Source organism: Camelus ferus, chromosome 19 (assembly GCF_009834535.1).
Source record: "Camelus ferus isolate YT-003-E chromosome 19, BCGSAC_Cfer_1.0, whole genome shotgun sequence".
In the NCBI taxonomy this organism is placed as follows: domain Eukaryota; kingdom Metazoa; phylum Chordata; class Mammalia; order Artiodactyla; family Camelidae; genus Camelus; species Camelus ferus.
Window position 1 is genome coordinate 37,466,685 of NC_045714.1, and position 17,563 is coordinate 37,484,247.

The following is a 17,563-nucleotide window of genomic DNA, read 5'->3' on the forward strand; positions in this document are numbered from 1 at the left end:
AGCAAACTTTAAGTGTTTACTGATTGTCCTGGAAACTGGTAATGGGAGATAAAATTAGGTAAAGAGGTGATCCTAGTTTAAAGCAGTAAGTGACATGTCTTTAATAGTTCCAAAATCCCATTGGATTCTTTGTTTTTTTCCAAACTGGTTAAACAGTGGGTAGGGAGAGCATGAACCATGGAAGGAATAGTCAGAGGAGGAGAAGAACCAGAAAAGCAGTGTCACAGAACAAAAGGAAAAGTACCTAGAAGGATGGAGTGTTATAGTGTCAGATGCTGCAGAGGAGGTTAGGTGGAGCAAACAGAACAAAATGTTTGATAGTTGTTGAAGCTGAGTTGATAGGCACATAGGAGTTTGTTGTAATAGCTGATCTACTTTGGTGCTATATGAAAAACTTACTAAGATTTTTGGGAAAATCAAAGTTTATAAAGCTGTTGTGTTTTACCTAATAGAGATCTATCTGTGACAAAGAATTATCTCCTATACTACTCTCACAAGAAGTAGAATATTAAAGAGTAGTTAATTTCTTGCCCAGAGAAAACTACTTTTATTTCTCACCGATTAAACAGCAATAGAAAAGGTTTTAAAAGTCAATAACCATCTCTGTAGACTGGAAGACAACTTATACCTCTTGTGCTTTTTATTTATTTATTTATTTTTTTGAGGGGGAGGTAATTGAATTTATTTTTGGAGTAGGTACTGGGGATTGAACCCAGGACCTTGTTCATGCTAAACATGAGCTCTACCACTTAAGCTATACCCTCCCTCGTAGGTTTTTTGAATTCATGAAATTTCCCCCATAAAGATGTTTTAATATTTCAGTTTGCTTTGGTCACATAACTCCTCTTTTGCATAATAACCCCATATTTTTGCATTAATAAGTGAGAATGTGATAGAATTTTATAGTTCATTGAAAGGTTCTATTATGCCACTCTGTTGCTTCTTTTTTTGAAAATCTTTCTCGTAATACTTTATGAAACCACCTCTAGACAGTTATAAACTTCTTACAAAGGCATTGCTAGAGCCCTAGCTTCATGCAATTCATTTAATCAATGCTTTACATTTTCCCAAGTGAATCACTGTCACAAATAATCTGAGGAACAGTGTCTTCTAGGTTTCTGAGACTGCCAGACTAATCTTTCAGCATGTCTTTTGTGTTAAACTTAAATTCCTTTGTATTAGCCTTTTCCAGAGAGCATACCTCTGAGATGGTGGGTTTGAAAAGCATTTTGTAAACTATTAAATGCTATTTAAATGTTACTACACAACAATCATGACTGTGACTGGCTTTTCCCCTTTGGTTTTGTTTGTAGACTTCATAACTACAAGACTAAAAGGCAGGGCAACATATATCCAGTGAGCAAGCCCCCCCACCCCCCAATAATTTAAGAAGTTTACTAAATAGCTTTAGGTTCTTTCACCTTTTTGTTCTAATTCATGCACTGTGTATCTTAAACGTAGTCCTTTTGGTCCCCTTTCCCCCCATAGCATGTCTGGATGTTTTATATTTCTCAGTGTTGTCTTCCTGTCACTTTTATGAGTTACCAAGATGATTGGTGCCTGGTGTTTTTGTTAATTTTGTTGTCGGATGTACCTTCTTGACTGTTAATCTTTGATTTGTGTATTTTCTATGACTATTGTATTAGTATCTTGGTTCTCCAGGGTTCTTTATCCTATCCACAAACATCTGAGCTTATGTGTAGATCAGATATATATGTATGGTGAGAAAAGCAGAGGTTTATAAGACTAAAGCAAAGAACAAAGCCATAGTAGTACCTAATTCATAGCTAGTTGTATATTGGTGATAAGTTCACATTGACAATTCTGTATAGTATATAGTTTTCCTTATTGGTTTTCCAAATCCACTTCAGGTTTTAACTTAACACCCACTTATTAAAGGAACTAAAATAAACCACAAGTGCTATTTTAGTATCACTGTGTTTCTCAAACTTTAGTGTATATTAGAATGACATGGGAACTTGTTCAACCATGAATGCTGAGTCTCATCTCCAGTTCCCAAATAGTTAGGTGTAGGGCCCAACATTTTTCACAGGTTTCTAGGTGATGCTGATAGACAGGGTCCTACACTTTGAGAACCACTACTTGTTAGACATACAGGTATTTCTTAGAATACAACAAACTATTATGGGAAATCTTTCCAGTTATAAACAAAGTCTATTTCTTGAAAATCCAGGATCGCGCAATTTGCCAGGAATGTCACTCCATCTTAATCTCATCCTTTTTTGCTTCAGAGGTAGTTTGAATCTTGTTTCTTTTTTGAACTGCTTTTTTTAAAATTAGAAAATACATGATTGTTTTTTAAAATGTGAAACAGTGTATAAAATGTATAAAAGCTTCATGGAAGTAATGGCCTTTGACCTAAGACCATAAACCAAGTTATAATGGATGTACATGTCTTGAAGGAATTGTAGGGAATTCTCAGTGGAAAAAAGAAAAACAGTCATGGAGGTGGGGAAGAACACAGAGTGTTTCATTGAAAATCTTCAGTCACAATGTTTGGCTGAAAGTAGAGTAATTGAAAGTGGGAAATGGCAGGTGGTGAATTTGAGAGTAGAATCAATCAATATTTGTCTTTTATGATGTGTCAGGCAGTATGATGAACATGTTTCCTGTTATTTCAGTTAATCTTTAAATATTTTTATGAAGTGGGCAGGTATCGTTTTTATAGGTGATGAGAAAACAGGCTCAGAAAGGGAAAGGAACTTGCCTGAGTTAACAGTGTAAGTGGCACAGTTGAACCTGGAACTGCCTTACCTTCAGAGCCTGAGCTTATAATTACTGTTTCACTGCTACCTAAAGTGAAATGCTGGTCCCCCTACCATGTAAGTAAGTACTTATCCAACTCAATGAATGTTATTTTTAATATTACAGAGGTTGAGGCCAGATGGAGATTTTGGTTTGTAAGTATAGGCTTATAGAATCATTTTCTATGGAGAGAACTGTCTTTTAAAATACTTGAAGAAGGCATTGATATGATCAAAACTCTGTAAGAAAAATTATTTAACAGTTGTATATAGTTTGGATTATATGGTGGTGGTGAAGGTTGGAAGACCTATGTGGAAACTTGTTACAGTAATCCACTGAGAAAGTTGGAGCAGTGGTGGTAGGCGAATAGAGAGAATGTGGAAGTGAAATCAGTGGGACTAGGCATTGAGTGTCAAGAGGCACAGAAGAGAAGTCAAACTGCCTCAGAAGATAGCAGTGTCACCCATAGAACTAGAACATAGGAGGAAGAATGGCTTTAGGACTGGAAAGTTATTCTAGATCTCCTGCATTTAGTTGATAATTTGGTGCCAGAGAAATGAGAACCAGGCAAAGGTTAGAGATTCTGATTTGGAATTATTTTAGAGATGATCTTTGAAATCATGGAATTTGAGACCCCAGGGGGAAATTCGTGGAGAATGAAAGGGAAGACAAGAACAGAACCTATATTTATGAAAAGGACAGGGACAAACCGAAGAAGGGATGTTTAGAAGTGGGAGTGCAAAATTAGAAAAGCAGTTTCACAGAAATTAAGAGAAAAGTGTTTTTAGAAGATGAGGGGTTTAATTTTCAATACTGCAGAAGAGAATGAGGTCTTAGACTAATCAAGTCGGGGAAAACTGGCTGTATGGAAAATGAAATATCAGGTTAGAGCTTTAGCTCATCCCCAAATCAGAGTAGACTCCAGATTGAGTTTTAAAATTGATTTTTAAAAATGAAACTATGAAACATTTAGAAGAAAATATTTCTGAATACATTTAATTATGTAGAAATATAAAACTCTTATATATTCAAAAACACAGAATTAAAAGCCAATGACAAATATTTAACCAATATGAAAGATGATAAACTATTACCTTTAGATTGTAAAAAGCTCTTACAAATAAGGACAAAACTTTTTTTTTTAAAAAAACTACAAACGATAGGCAAATATACAGTGTATAGAACAGGAAAGTCAGATGGCCTATAAATGAAGTATTGTTGAACATTAACATTTTTTTTTAATGGAGGCACTGGTACTGGGGATTGACCCCAGGACCTCATGCATGCTAAGCATTCTCTCTACCACTGAGCTATACCCCACCCCTAACATTAATGTTTTGATTTACCAAATTGGCAGAGATTTTAAATATATAAATACTTTATGGTGAAATGGACATTTTCATATCTAGCTGATGAGAGAATAGGTCAGTTATTACCTTTAAAAATATTTGTAAAAAATTAGCAATCAGTATTTTAGTCTTCAAAATATTTGCATACTTAAACCAAGCTATTCTATTTTGGAAATCTATTTGAAGGAAATTAAAAAAATGCCACCCCCCCTAAAAAAAGTTTAAATTATGATATATCCATATGATAGAGTCTTCTACATGCATTAAAATGCTTTTGGATAATTTGGGTGAAATGCTTGGTATATAATGAGTAATAAAACAAAGAAACAAAAATTCACCCAGGATATGAAACATTGTATGATCACAGTCATAGCCAATGAAAAAGGATTGGCAAGAGATACTCCCATCTCTTAATGGTAATAATCTCCAGAATGTAGGATTGAAGGTAATTTTTATTTTATAATTAGAAACTACTTTTTATTTTGAAACCTTTTAAAAATTAAAATGCACTAAATACATTAATTGCATAAACACAATAAATTATAATGAAGGAAAGGAGAATGAGAGAACAGCTTGAGGAGCAGTTAAGATTGAAGAAATAGTTTAATTGTATTTGTGAACTGAGAAGAAAGATCTAGAAGAAGGGAGATAATGGAAGATACAGGTAAGGTGTTAAATAATGGTGAAAAGTCTTAGAGGACATATATGTGTCCTGAAATCAAGAACACACAGACAAATTAGTCCTGAAGAAGTGAAGAGAAATTTTCTTTTCCCCATAGATGGGAAACAAACAAAATAATTAGTGGCACAGAGCAATTTTAAAGTAGAGAAGAAAGTTGAAGGATCGCTAATAATCATTTTAGAGAAGAGGCGGAGTCAGGAGAATCTACAAATTGGGTTTTAGATGTTTGAGGAGATGGGAAAAATTTTCAGTGAGCAATGGGAATGTGGCCAGGAGGAGATTAGAGATGTAGAAAATGACTGATTTTCAGGCAGTATTGATACCCCAATTGAAGTTGTTGAATAATGTGAACTGTAAAAAGCCCATGATGCCCCAGTCTCTTTGAAGTGATCAAGCTTTAGGAAACTGTAGTTTGTCAGAATAAAAGGATATGGATTGAAGAAGCACAGTAGTAACTTTTTCTGTCCTTTACCTAGATCTGTATAATTGTACAGGACCTAATAAAAGCTCTTTGCCCTACCAAATTACTATTAAACTTTTTATTACTGTTAATTTTAATGCCAGTATGCCAATCCCATTGAACCTATGGTTTAAATTGTCATAATCATCTGTCATTTCTCATTCTTTAGCTTCCAGGAGACTTGATTTGTGATTTCTTTTTTTAAACAGGAAAGGGAAGTACTGACTTTGGCAGCACAAAAAGAATTTTTATCTTTTAAGTCATTGAAAATGAAAACTTCAGGACTTTTCCTTAGTGGGGGCCAGTGAAAAATTTATCAGGACCCTTTGTAGAACTGTCTGCCCTTTTAAGTTGGTATTTTACCTAGTTTATTTACTCTACCAGTATACACCTGATTTCTCAACTGGAACTTTCTCAACATTACTTCTTGACTCCAGAGAACAATGGTGGAAAAAGTAAATTAAGGACTAGTTGTAGTAAAAGATTACTTGGGGGTCAGGAGTGTTGGGCAACTAGTGAATTAAAGATATGAGGGAAAGTAGCCTGTGATGGAGCCCATATGAGGCTTGAAGGGGACTGATGGACTGAAATAGAGGGGATTAAAGGTCGTGATGAGACAGAATAAAAGACACAGCAGGGGGCAAGTAGAAAGAATAGAAGGTTGTAGGTAGAGGAATTTCAGTTTAAGGTCTAGGAAGAGGAAACTTAAGGAGTCCTTGTATTACCCAGCTTGTCAAATAATTATGTTGAGAAACAGGCCAAAATATTAGAAGGGTGAACAGGATGTTAAAATACCCATGATACTAATCTTCAACAACAGAGCACAACACTTTTGGAATCCATTTTCTGCTGTACCTTTGCTTATCATAGCAGATTTACCTTATGCCCTGAATGTTCCCCCTCCCTCACATGTCCCTAAAACTTGACTAGCAGTGGATGTGTAATTTAGTTTCAACCTTCTAACTAAGAATGTTTTAAGGACTCATTTTACTCTCAGTCAATGAACTTTTGAGGTTTAGAGAGATTAAATGACTTTTCTTTGATCACGTAGCTTGTCAGCAGCAGAGTCAGAGATAGAAATAAATCTCAGTTTCCCATTTTTTGTCCATTCTACCAGTTGTCTGTCTTTTTTAAAGCATCATGAACCTTTCCTTCAAACTAATTTGTCGCCTCTTCAAATAGTGCAGAGAACAATACTTGAGTCTCAAAGAGGCACACAACTGAAAAGGGGGTATACGACTCAGCACCTAGGGAAAGGGGACCAGTGTCAGTGCTGACTTTTTTTTTAATTGATGTATACTCAGTTTACAATGTGTCAGTTTCTGGTGTACAGCATATTATTTGTCATACATATATACACACACTCGTTTTCATATTCTTTTTTATTATAGGTTATTACAAGATACTGAATAAGTTCACTGTGCTATACAGAAGAAACTTGTTTATTTTATATATAGTAGTTAATATTTGCAAATCTTGAACTCCCACTTTATCCCTTCCCACCCCTTTTCCCCCCAGTAACCATAAGTTTGTTTACTATGTCTGTGAGTCTGTTTCTGTTTTGTAGATAAGTTCATTAGTGTCTTCTTTTTACTTTTTTTTAGCTTCCACATATGAGTTATACCATATGGTGTTTTTCTTTCTCTTTCTGGCTTACTTCACTTAGAGTGACGATCTTCAGGTCCATCCATGTTGCTGTAAATGGCATTATTTTATTTTTTATGGTTGAGTAGTATTCCATTGTATAAATATGCCACAACTTCTTTATTCATTCATTAGTTAAATGGACATTTAGGTTGTTTCCATGTTTTGGCTATTGTAAATAGTGCAGAGCTGACTCTTGTGCTACATTCAGTTCATATTCTGGGGTTCCTTGGCCTTCCTGCTGGCAGTCAGCACTAACCAATCCTTGACTGTCTATTACTGAGCTGTTCGTTTATTCAAAATAAATATTTTGAGAAACCTCCAAAGCCATAGTTGTCATGCACTACTGTTCACACAGATTATCTGGAAATCTTGTTAAATGCTTGTTCTGATATAGTGGGGTCAGGAGTGCAATCCCAGGTTGTTCATTTCTAACAAGGTACTGTGTATTGCCCTTGCTTCTGCTCCAAATACCATACTTTGAGTAGAAAAGCCCAAAAGACTTCTGGGGAACATAGTTTGAAAATGATTTAATCCATGGTATTGCCTCTATTTTGGTTTCTTGAATCTACTAGATTTTACTTAGGCTTGTTGTGAAGGTCTAGGAGTATGGATTAATATTCTGTAATGGTTTCCACTTACCAGGTAGTAGATATTAGCATTACCTGAGGCATCTCCAAAGTGGCTAACTCATGCTCTGCCTTCTAGTCCATGACTAGATCCTCCTGTGAAAAGGAATCAACTGTGTTTAACTGACAGTAGTAGTAACTTTCAGTCTGACATTTCTGTTAATGTTTTACCCAATTTCTTTCACTTCAGTTGATGTCATTGCTTTGAAGAAATGGTAGCTCCTTTAAAAAAAAAAAAAAGAGTCTGTTGGCACCTCTATTCTAGATCACTAACTTTGAACATTTTGTATACCATTTGCTGGGTTGGGGAAGAGCACCCAGTCCCTGGGAAATAAATGTACTACTTTCTCCTGCTGCAGACTGTCATCCCTGCCTCAAACCTAAATAATATTAAGTACCAATGGAAACTAAGAAAATGATCGTTAAGTTATCTGTGCTTGTGATAAAATAGTGCCCTTTCTAAGGCATTGGAGTTTTGAGAATTTGACTGTTTCTGGTTATACAGTGTAAGGGCCTCTGCAGTTATTGAAATCTGAACCAGCATACCTAATAGTTTTGAATGGCCCCAGGATTTCTGTGCTCTTGTATAACCCCTCACTCTATTTCTAAATGGGCTCTAAAGGCTGTACGTAAGACTCCACCTTAGGGCGGTTCATGTGTTTGAGAAAGCTGGCCAGAAACTAGGGAGCTTTTTTTAAGCTCCTAAACTTTTGCTCTTCCTGCTGGCTTTTTGTTAAGTTCAAAGAACTTTTTTTTCCCGTTTCCCCTTTCCCTTTCCTTCCACCTCTTCTTACCCAGAGTGAACACAAATGGATCTGACGAACCTGAGGATGCAGGGTCTGGTGAAAATAGGAGAGTCAATGGGAACAATTCTCCATCACTCTCAAATGGCAGTTTTAAACCTTCTAGGCCTCCAAGACCTTCACGACCACCTCCACCTACCCCACGTAGACCAGGTATGTATTCCATCCATATACTAGGGTTATATGTAGCACACTGTACTGTGATTGTGAATAATATTCTGTTGGGGAATTGATCCTCAGGTAGGTGTCGGGAGACCCTTCTGGGTTGGTTTTCTAGCTATACTTCTACATTTAAGATTTTGGTCAAGACGTGTTTTCCCTAAGCTTTTCCCTTAGGGGTGAAGTTATTGAGGCAAATGCTCTACTGAGAATGAAAATCACATGTGTGCTATATAAACTATAGGCAGTACAGATAATAGTTAAATTTTCTGTCAGGATTTGTAACTGTGTGGATCTAAGCATTTCAGAGTGAGGGATCTGGTTGCATATTCTCATTATATCTTTTAAAAAAACAATCAGTAAATGATAAATAACCCAAAAATGCTAAACACTATTCAGGTTTTAAAGCAGTATACAAATTAAATGAAATAGTAAAAATATAAAAGTTTACAGTTTAAATAATTTTTCCTGATTAGACTGAATAAATCTTTAATCTTTGTTTATTTTCATCTGTTAGTATGTGGGCAGGAATGTAAATTAAGTAAACCAAATATTAGAAAAGTAAATTGGTTGTCCACAGATCATTTTATTAAATGACTGTGTTTAATTACACATCTTCCCCTTTTTTCTGTAGATAATTGTGTTAACAATATATTCCCAGTCTTTAAGATCATATACTACTTTGTCATAATATTGATTCCTTCCTCCAGGAATTGTTTTGTCAACAAGTATTTCTTGAAGATGTAATATGTACTTAATTTAATAACTGTTTGCAGGAATATTGTGCTTATCAGTCAGATCTTACAGTATTACAGCTAACATCAAAAATTAGTCTCAGATCAGGGGTGAGTATAACTCAGTGGTAGAACATGTACTTAGCATGCATAAGGTCCTGGGTTCAATCCCCAGTACCTACATTTAAAAAAAAAATTAATCTCACATCTATAGGGTTTCTTAGGAAAGACAACTTTAAGGATCTGGAAAATTACTGTATGGACTTATGCCAAGGGATACCAGCACTTTTCTATTCTAAAAGTTTTTATTTCCTGTAGCATCAGGAAATCAGCATCTGTATTGTAATGAGACATAGGGTAGACAGAACCTAAAAAGTTGTAAAGAAGCCTATTAAGTGGAACCATTGTCTATTTCCCATTATTTATTTTATTTAAATAATTTTCACCTGCATATCCATGTCTTAAATTTTACATTTGTCATCTGCCTTTTTATTTTTTTAACTTAAAATTCTATCCTGAATGTAGATTTGTGAAAATAAGAGATTGTTTTTCTATTTTCCTCAAATCTTAAAGCATCTGTCAATGGTTCACCATCAACCACTTCTGAAAGTGATGGCTCTAGTACGGGCTCTCTGCCACCAATGAATACAAATTCAAATACATCTGAAGGAGCAACATCTGGATTAATAATTCCTCTTACTATATCTGGAGGCTCAGGCCCTAGACCATTAAATCCTGTACCTCAAGCTACCCTCCCACCTGGGTGAGTAATTGTTTTTGGTTAACATTTGTTTTTTTGAGACTTCTGCATGTATTTATTAATAAGGAAAATAGTACTGAACTCCATTCTTTAAAAACTGTTTTATAATTAAGAGTGTGTGTGTGTGTGTGTGTGTGTGTGTGTGTGTGTGTGTGGTGGGGTCTAAAGTGAAAATGAACAAAAAAATACTTGCCACATTTAAAATTTCTCCATTTTCAGAGCAAAGTGGAAGAATTTTTTTATTTTAATTGAAGGACTCTGAGCCATAGAAAGTTAACCAAGGTCAAGTAATAAAATAGTTACCTAATTCGGATTGCCTTTTCTTTGAAGGGGGGAAAAATCACTTAAATTTTTTCTTTCATCATAAAGTCATAGCAAAGTAATGATAATTTAGGAAACTAAGAAAATTACTTCTCAATCTCATTTAAATCCTCTGATTATCTTTAAAATGAATAGCACACTAATAGTTTATATATGTATATACATTGTGACATTCAGTTTAATCCAGAGCTCAGAGTGCTAATCAAAATTAATTGAAACTCTCATGATGAGAATTTTGATTGCTGAACAAACTGTATTACTGATATGGGTAGTTAGGCCATTTTCCTTTTTGAAAGCCTACATTTGAAACCAGGTTCGAAAGTTGTTTGTACAAGGGATTGGCAAAGAGAAACTGAGTGGGTGCTGTTAGAAATGATTGTATCTTGTAAACTCTGATGATTTATTCCTGTCTTTGTCATTTTGGGGATAAACCCATCAAGGAGACTAGAATACTAGAGACTGACTTTGTCCATCAGACTATGCAGGAACACATTTGATGAAGTTTTATTCTTTGGTTTTACAGAATCCAAACTGTCCTTTGCCCTTCAGTTAACAACTCAGTCTTTGTTCAGGTTTTAAAACATAGATTATGGTTTTCTTTTCCACTTAAGTCCTTTGTATACCTGATGAAATTGAGATAGACTTTGTCTCTTCAGTGCATTACCTCAAGCCTCTTTAGAAATCTCCCAGGGCAGATACTTCTGCAGAAAAATCTCATCCACTGTGTGTCACTCTCAGGATTACATTTCTCGACTTTATTCGTAAATTTTTTTGGTATCTGCTTTATATAGTAGCCTGTTTGTTTCATTTCTGTAACATGGTTATATAAGAGAAAAAGACAAAGACAGGATTAAACAGCCAAGCTACTCATACAAGTACCATATCAGCCTTTTAAATTCTGTGTTTAAGTTGGGAGCAGAGAGTGGACCAGCATGGACGAATTTACTATGTAGATCATGTTGAAAAAAGAACAACATGGGATAGACCAGAACCTCTACCTCCTAGGTAAGTAATCTGAATTAAAGAAGAAAAAAGTATTGTTCAGAATATAGATTCTATCTGTATAAAATCTTCCCTACATTCCTGCTTTCCTCTTCCTGTCAGTCTTTTCTCTGTCTACTTTGTTTTTGGTAGGTGCAGACTAGAGAAGAGAGTCAGGGAACTGATTGACACTGATGAGTGACTTCTGTTTTTACTCTTTTCTGATCTAAAGATTCCATAGGTCTTGTTATTTCCAGGTTTTCCTTTGTGAACGTTTACCTGGCTCAAACCGCAGGGTTTTTAAGATTAGTTTCTTTTAACTGAATAAGAATTATATAGCCCCATCATATATATGAGGATAAAGTCCTTATTATAAAAAGCTAATATATACTAGTGAAGTTGTTGCAAAATAGTTGAGGAAATAAAAGATATAGTAATACATGCTGTTAAGCATTTAGCATTTCAATTATCTAAAAATAATTGGAAGAAAAAAGTTTTTATTCAAGGCAAGTCAGTAGTAAACATGGGAAGGAAAGTATTTAATCTTGCCAGTAATCTTAAATACATAGCTAAGAGGTACAACTTTACTTGTTAAATTAGCAGATAATATCCAGTGTTGATGAGGTTGTGGAGGAACTTTACCTCATAACATTGCTGGTGGTCGTGTAAATTAGTTACAGCTCTCACAGAAAAAGTATGTGTAACTGTAATAATACACGTACCCTTAGTAGTCCTCTCCAGCAAATTTATCATAAAGAAATAATGCAAAGGAAGAAAAAAATTTTTGTTACATAAGACGTGCTTATTATCTTAGTACAGTTGGCCTTCTGCATGCACAGGTTGAAATTTTGGGGATGTTCCAAAATGCAAAATACAAAAAAAAAAAATTGCCAAGGCTTGAATTTGCCAAGCCGTGGCAACTATTTACATAACATTAACATTATACTTACAACTATTTACATATTACTTATATCATATTAGGTATTATAAGTAATCTAGAGATGAAGTATACAGGAGGATGTGTGGAGGACGTGCATAGGTTGTATGCAAATACTATGCCATTTTATAAAAGGGAATTGAGAATCCGGGGTGTCCTGAAACTATTTCTTTATTAGAATATTGAAAAAACCCCTAAACAATCAACTAGGTAGAAATCACCAGTATACTTTATCAACATTTACCTAGTGTTATACACCCACTTGAAATGATGAATGAGTTGTGTTCTTGTGGAAAAGCGCTTTTTTGGACATCTGTGAAAAGCTACATATACAAATGTGTCCCTTTAAGGATTGCAGCAGTCAAAAGAACATTTGGAGGAAGGAAAATGAGAGCTTCTGTCTTAATAACTGTTTGAGACTTAAAATGCATTGTTTTACAAACCTGACAGATAGATCTTAACTTTTAAGAAAGAAATTTTTAGAAACATTCTTCTTAAGTTCACTTATAGACCATTTTAAAGTACGTAAAAGACTTCAGGTAAACCAAAAGTAGCTTTAAAAGGTAAAATCTTACCATACCTGCACAAAGGCTCAAATGAAGTCCTGTTTAATTCTTACCTATTTCACAAGTATTTGTTGAATCTGGTTGTTTTTGTCCTGATGTAGTTGGGAACGGCGGGTTGACAACATGGGACGTATTTATTACGTTGACCATTTCACAAGAACAACGACGTGGCAGAGGCCAACATTGGAATCTGTCCGGAACTATGAACAATGGCAGCTCCAACGAAGTCAACTTCAAGGAGCTATGCAGCAGTTTAACCAGAGATTCATTTATGGGGTGAGTGGCCTGTTGCATTATAAACTTAAGGAGTGTTTGATTTTTAACCTTTTCCTGCACATGAAGTGTAAAGCACTAAAAAGGAAGGTAAAAGTAGGATGTCAACCCAGTTGTTGCTGTTAATAGACATTATTTTTAGACCTTGTCTCGTTCTCTGTGTAAGGTGATTGATCTTTTCGTTTTGAAATTTCCTGTAGTTCAACCTCCTTTGCTTTGTTACTATCAAAAATAAAAAAGTTAGGACAACTTAAAATTCATTTACAAAAGAATAGTGAAAACAAATCCAGGTAGTTTGAAAAGAATTTAAAACAGTTCTAAATTTAATTCTGTCCAACTCAGCAGAACATTAGATGGCTTGGGTCTAACAGCACCTGACTCAAGTGGTTGTGCAGAACTGATGATAGAGTTGAATCGTTTTGTAACATATAAATGTAAAGTTTATCTAATAAATTATTTAGTGCCCTTGGAGACTAAAGAAACTTGTTTTCTTATAGGATTATGTTATATATACTACTCTGGCTTCAAAACCATATTACTTTGATATAAAAACATCTCCTTTCTGGAAATGGTTTAAATTATACACATTTTCCTTTAGCGTAATGTTGCAGTAATAGTGATAAGTACACCAAAATGTATTGTTTTGTTATGCCACTGTTGGTGCTAGGAATTTTACAGTCTCTCAAATCATAAAGTATCAATGATCCTTTCTTTAAGGAGAGGCAAATAGTCCTTGGAGAAATTTGACTTTGTGTGCCAAACAAGGAGGATTTGTTTAGGTAATATATAGAACTTAAAGAGAAGAAAACCAGCTCTCCAAGAGTTCAAAAGAAGCTGACCCGCTCCATTGCCACCTCTTCCCTTTTACTACCATCAATATCATCCCCATTAGAATCCATCAGGGTAAATTACTGTCCTCATTAGGCATTGCCTTTTTTGCTTTTTTCCCTTTTCCTATTTCTTGCACCATGCCACCATAATAGTTATCACTCACTGATGTAGACAGATTTCACCTTTATCAGCCGCTTTTCCTTCACCACTTGATTATGGTTAAGATAACTTTTTTCATGTAACAGTTTTTCCAGCCACCGTCTGTAGACAACTGTCACTATCTTCCCATTTCCAGTGGTTTTAGAGGTGAAATTAATTTTTGTCTCATCTACCTTATTACCCTTTTCGTATTTTATTCCAGTGCTGTTTTACACCTTCCTTTCTTTCTCAATTATAATCACCTTTGGTGTGCCTGGCCAAATTTCTTTTAGGTGTGAATGCCTGGCTTGCCTGCCTTCTTTAAAGCTAGTTTCCACATGGGTGTCCAGTGGAAAGAGCATGGGCTTTGGAGTCAGACACATCTGGGTTCGAATCCTGGTTCCACAGTTACTTTCTCTATAAGACTTTGAGTAAGTTACTTAACCTCCTCAAGACTCATTTACTTTATTTAAAAAAAAATTTCTGTATATTTACATAATTACCTCAGCGGGTTTTTTCTTTTTTCTTTTTTTTTTTTAGGATTCTGTAAAATTAAGTTCCTAATATGTTTGGCACATGCTAGATGCATAGAAATGTTAGTTTTCATCTTTTTTCTCCCTCATATCCACAATTGTAGGGATGCACTATATCTCAGTTTTACCATACATGATCTTTTACTTTATTTTTATTGAAGTATAGTTGGCTTATATTATATTAGTTTCAGGTGTACAATGTGGTTATTCAGAATTTTTACAGATTATATTACACTTAAAGTTATAAAATATTGGCTATATTCCTTGTGCTATACAATATATCCTTGTAGTTTATTTATTTTATACATAGTAGTTGTATCTCTTAATCCCCTACCCCTATCTTGCCCCTCTCTCCTTCCCTCTCCCCACTCCCCATAGTTTGTTCTCTGTATCTGTGAATCTTTTTGTTTTGTTCATTCATTTTTTGTATTTTTAGATGATATTTAAACAATATCATATAGCATTTGTCTTTCTCTGTCTCTATTTCACTAGGCATAATACCCTCCAAGTTTGTCCATGTTGTTGCAAATGGCAAAATTTCATTTTTTAAAAAATGGCTGAGTAGTATTCCATAGTGTATATATACACATCGTCTTTAGCCATTCATCTGTTGATGGACACTCAGGTTGCTTCCATATCATGGCTATTGTAAATAATGCTACTGTGAACATTGGGGTGCCTGTATCTTTTTGAATTAGTGTTTTTATTTTCTTCAGATGTCTACCCAGGAGTGGACCTGCTGGATCATTTAGTGGTTCTATTTTTAGTTTTTTGAGGAACCACAATACTGTATTCCAAAGTGGTTGTACCAATTTACATTTCCACCAACAGTGTACAAGAGTCCCTTTACTCCACATCCTTGCCAACATTTGTTATTTGTGATCTTCATGATAATAACCATTCTGATAGGTATGAGGTGATATCTCATTGTGGTTTTGATTAATGATGTTGAAGATCTTTTCATGTGCCTGTTGGCCATCTGTATGTCTAGTACACAATCTTTTAAAATACTCTTTTTAAAGACAGATTTAGCAAATTCCTGGAGAACCTTGAATGTCTATTGCCTCTTTGTAAACTCGACCAATTCAATACTCAGAGTCTTTGGAACTTTTCTTGAATTGCAGCTTTTACTCACCATCCATGTTCTCCCTCCCTCCCCCCATCCAAATTCTTACTCTGTGTTATAGGATGCTTTGAAATCATAAATAACTTAAAACAGCCTATTTTAGTTGCCCTTAGCATAATATAGCAAGCAGTATGAACTGAAGTGAATGAATTGAACTATTTTTCCTTCCTCCCCCAACCCCCGCCCCCTTTCTCTTTCTTTCATATATCTACCTCCCTGTTTTCAAAAAGATCTTATACCTGGTTTGAAGCCTTATTCTGAATTAAACATTCTTAATACCAGCTACTTAAAAAGTGGTGGGTGTTGCTTAGAATATCTTTTTGTTGGGAATATGAAGTGGGCTTTATTCTGACCCTGGTTACAAGACAATAGATGCTCATATGCCTAGCATTTTTAACTTCAGAATGGATGTAGTTGATGATGGATCGTGTGTAATGGCTCTTTGTGGCCCATGGCTTCATTGTGCCTGTCTCAACCTTATCTGTCTGGGGACAGTGAGCCAGTGGGATAGGCTTAGGTCTTAGACAGTTTTCAAAGCAGCTTGTTATATACCAGACTTCTCAGACCTGTTCTACAATCAGGGTTCAAACCTTGTATGGTATTTCGCCTTGTCTTCCCTACTCTCCTTTTCATAATTGTGTTTATCAGGAGTAGCAAGGTCAGTTTTTGACAAGCGTATCTTCCAAGAGCTTTTAAATCAGAAATGAAATATCTCTTATGCTTTTAAAACTTTTTCAGTTAGTTAACTCAGTTTCTATAAGTTAGTGACATGGAGAAAAAGAGAGAGACAGTTGGGGAGCTGTTACAGATTGAGACTTGAGACTCAACCAAATGCAATGTGAGGACTTTGCTTACTGGGTCAAATCAGAATCCAAACAATTAGAGGCATTTAATTAGGGATTGTATATTTGATGATAAAATTAACAGATTCTTTGCTAAGCGTGATAATGATACTGTGGTTGTATAAGAAAATGTTCACAAATTTTAGAAAGACATACTAAAATACATAGGAGTGAAATGATGACTGATTTTTGCTTCCTCAAAGAATAGGGGAAAAAGATAAGACATATGGCATTTTAGATAATTGTTGAATCTTGGTGCTGAGTATATGGGGGTGCACTGTCCTATTTTACTTGTGTATTTTTTCCCTTAAAAAAAAATCTATTTGCCTTATCTTTCTAAAGAGGAAAGGGCTAATAACTACATCTTACTGAGAGACCAAAAAGTACTCCCCACTTTATTATACATATAAATTAAAACGCACTCATTATCCCTACACCATGCACAGTCAGTATGACTTTTACTTCTCTTTCTCTAATGGTTTACTCCTACTTTCCTTTTATCTAACCAAACCTCTCTCTATTCATGTGATAATTGCAAACAAATTTAAGAAGTCTCCTATAAAGTACTAGGCTTGTCAGTTCTTTTCAACTGGAATTGTTTCCTGTTAGTCATCTGACAGCCTGTTCTCCCTGCTCCAACTCTCTTCCCACAATTCTTTGTATATCCTATACTCTGTATATGATCCTTTCTTTTTGAGTTAGAAATAAAAGATTTTTCTCAGCCAGCTAATGGCTCAGTACTGTTATTTATAAGTGACTTTTGGGCAAGTGTCATATATTTCTCTAATCTACTGATTTGTAGCTAAAGAAGGAAAAAAATGGTCATCAGGGTGTAAAATTATTTGTAATATTTGAATTTCAAATAATTTCAAATGTTGACGAAGATTTTTTTCTCCACCAGCTTGTATTGGCATTTATCCATGACTATGCAGTACTTCTCTTAAGAACTCTGTTAGGAGTGTGTTTTGTTGCACATGGCCAGGAAAGGCATGTCAGAACTCATAAGGCTTGCTCTTGAGTTATCTGTTT

The 17,563-nt window shown here is 35.0% G+C and overlaps 2 protein-coding genes and 1 long non-coding RNA gene across 7 annotated transcripts in view; 2 read left to right on the forward strand and 1 right to left on the reverse strand.

The window, feature by feature from the left end:
* The window catches only part of LOC116658005 (60S ribosomal protein L29-like), an 801,314-nt gene that overhangs the window by 235,945 nt on the left and 547,806 nt on the right, over positions 1–17,563 (forward strand). The window lies entirely within an intron of this gene.
* ITCH (itchy E3 ubiquitin protein ligase) overlaps positions 1–17,563 on the forward strand; it is a 94,756-nt gene that overhangs the window by 40,891 nt on the left and 36,302 nt on the right. For all 5 annotated transcript variants that reach the window (XM_006190776.3, XM_014564377.2, XM_014564378.2 and 2 more), the window contains 4 exons: positions 8,329–8,486; positions 9,800–9,989; positions 11,217–11,312; positions 12,893–13,067. In XM_006190776.3, coding sequence (XP_006190838.1) covers positions 8,329–8,486; positions 9,800–9,989; positions 11,217–11,312; positions 12,893–13,067 — 619 coding nt within the window. The remainder of the gene's footprint in view (positions 1–8,328; positions 8,487–9,799; positions 9,990–11,216; positions 11,313–12,892; positions 13,068–17,563) is intronic.
* LOC116658008 lies at positions 8,242–16,264 on the reverse strand. The gene is made up of 3 exons (XR_004313214.1): positions 15,777–16,264; positions 13,618–13,622; positions 8,242–8,252 (listed from the first exon to the last, which is right to left on the reverse strand). It is a non-coding gene; the product is annotated as an uncharacterized LOC116658008 (long non-coding RNA).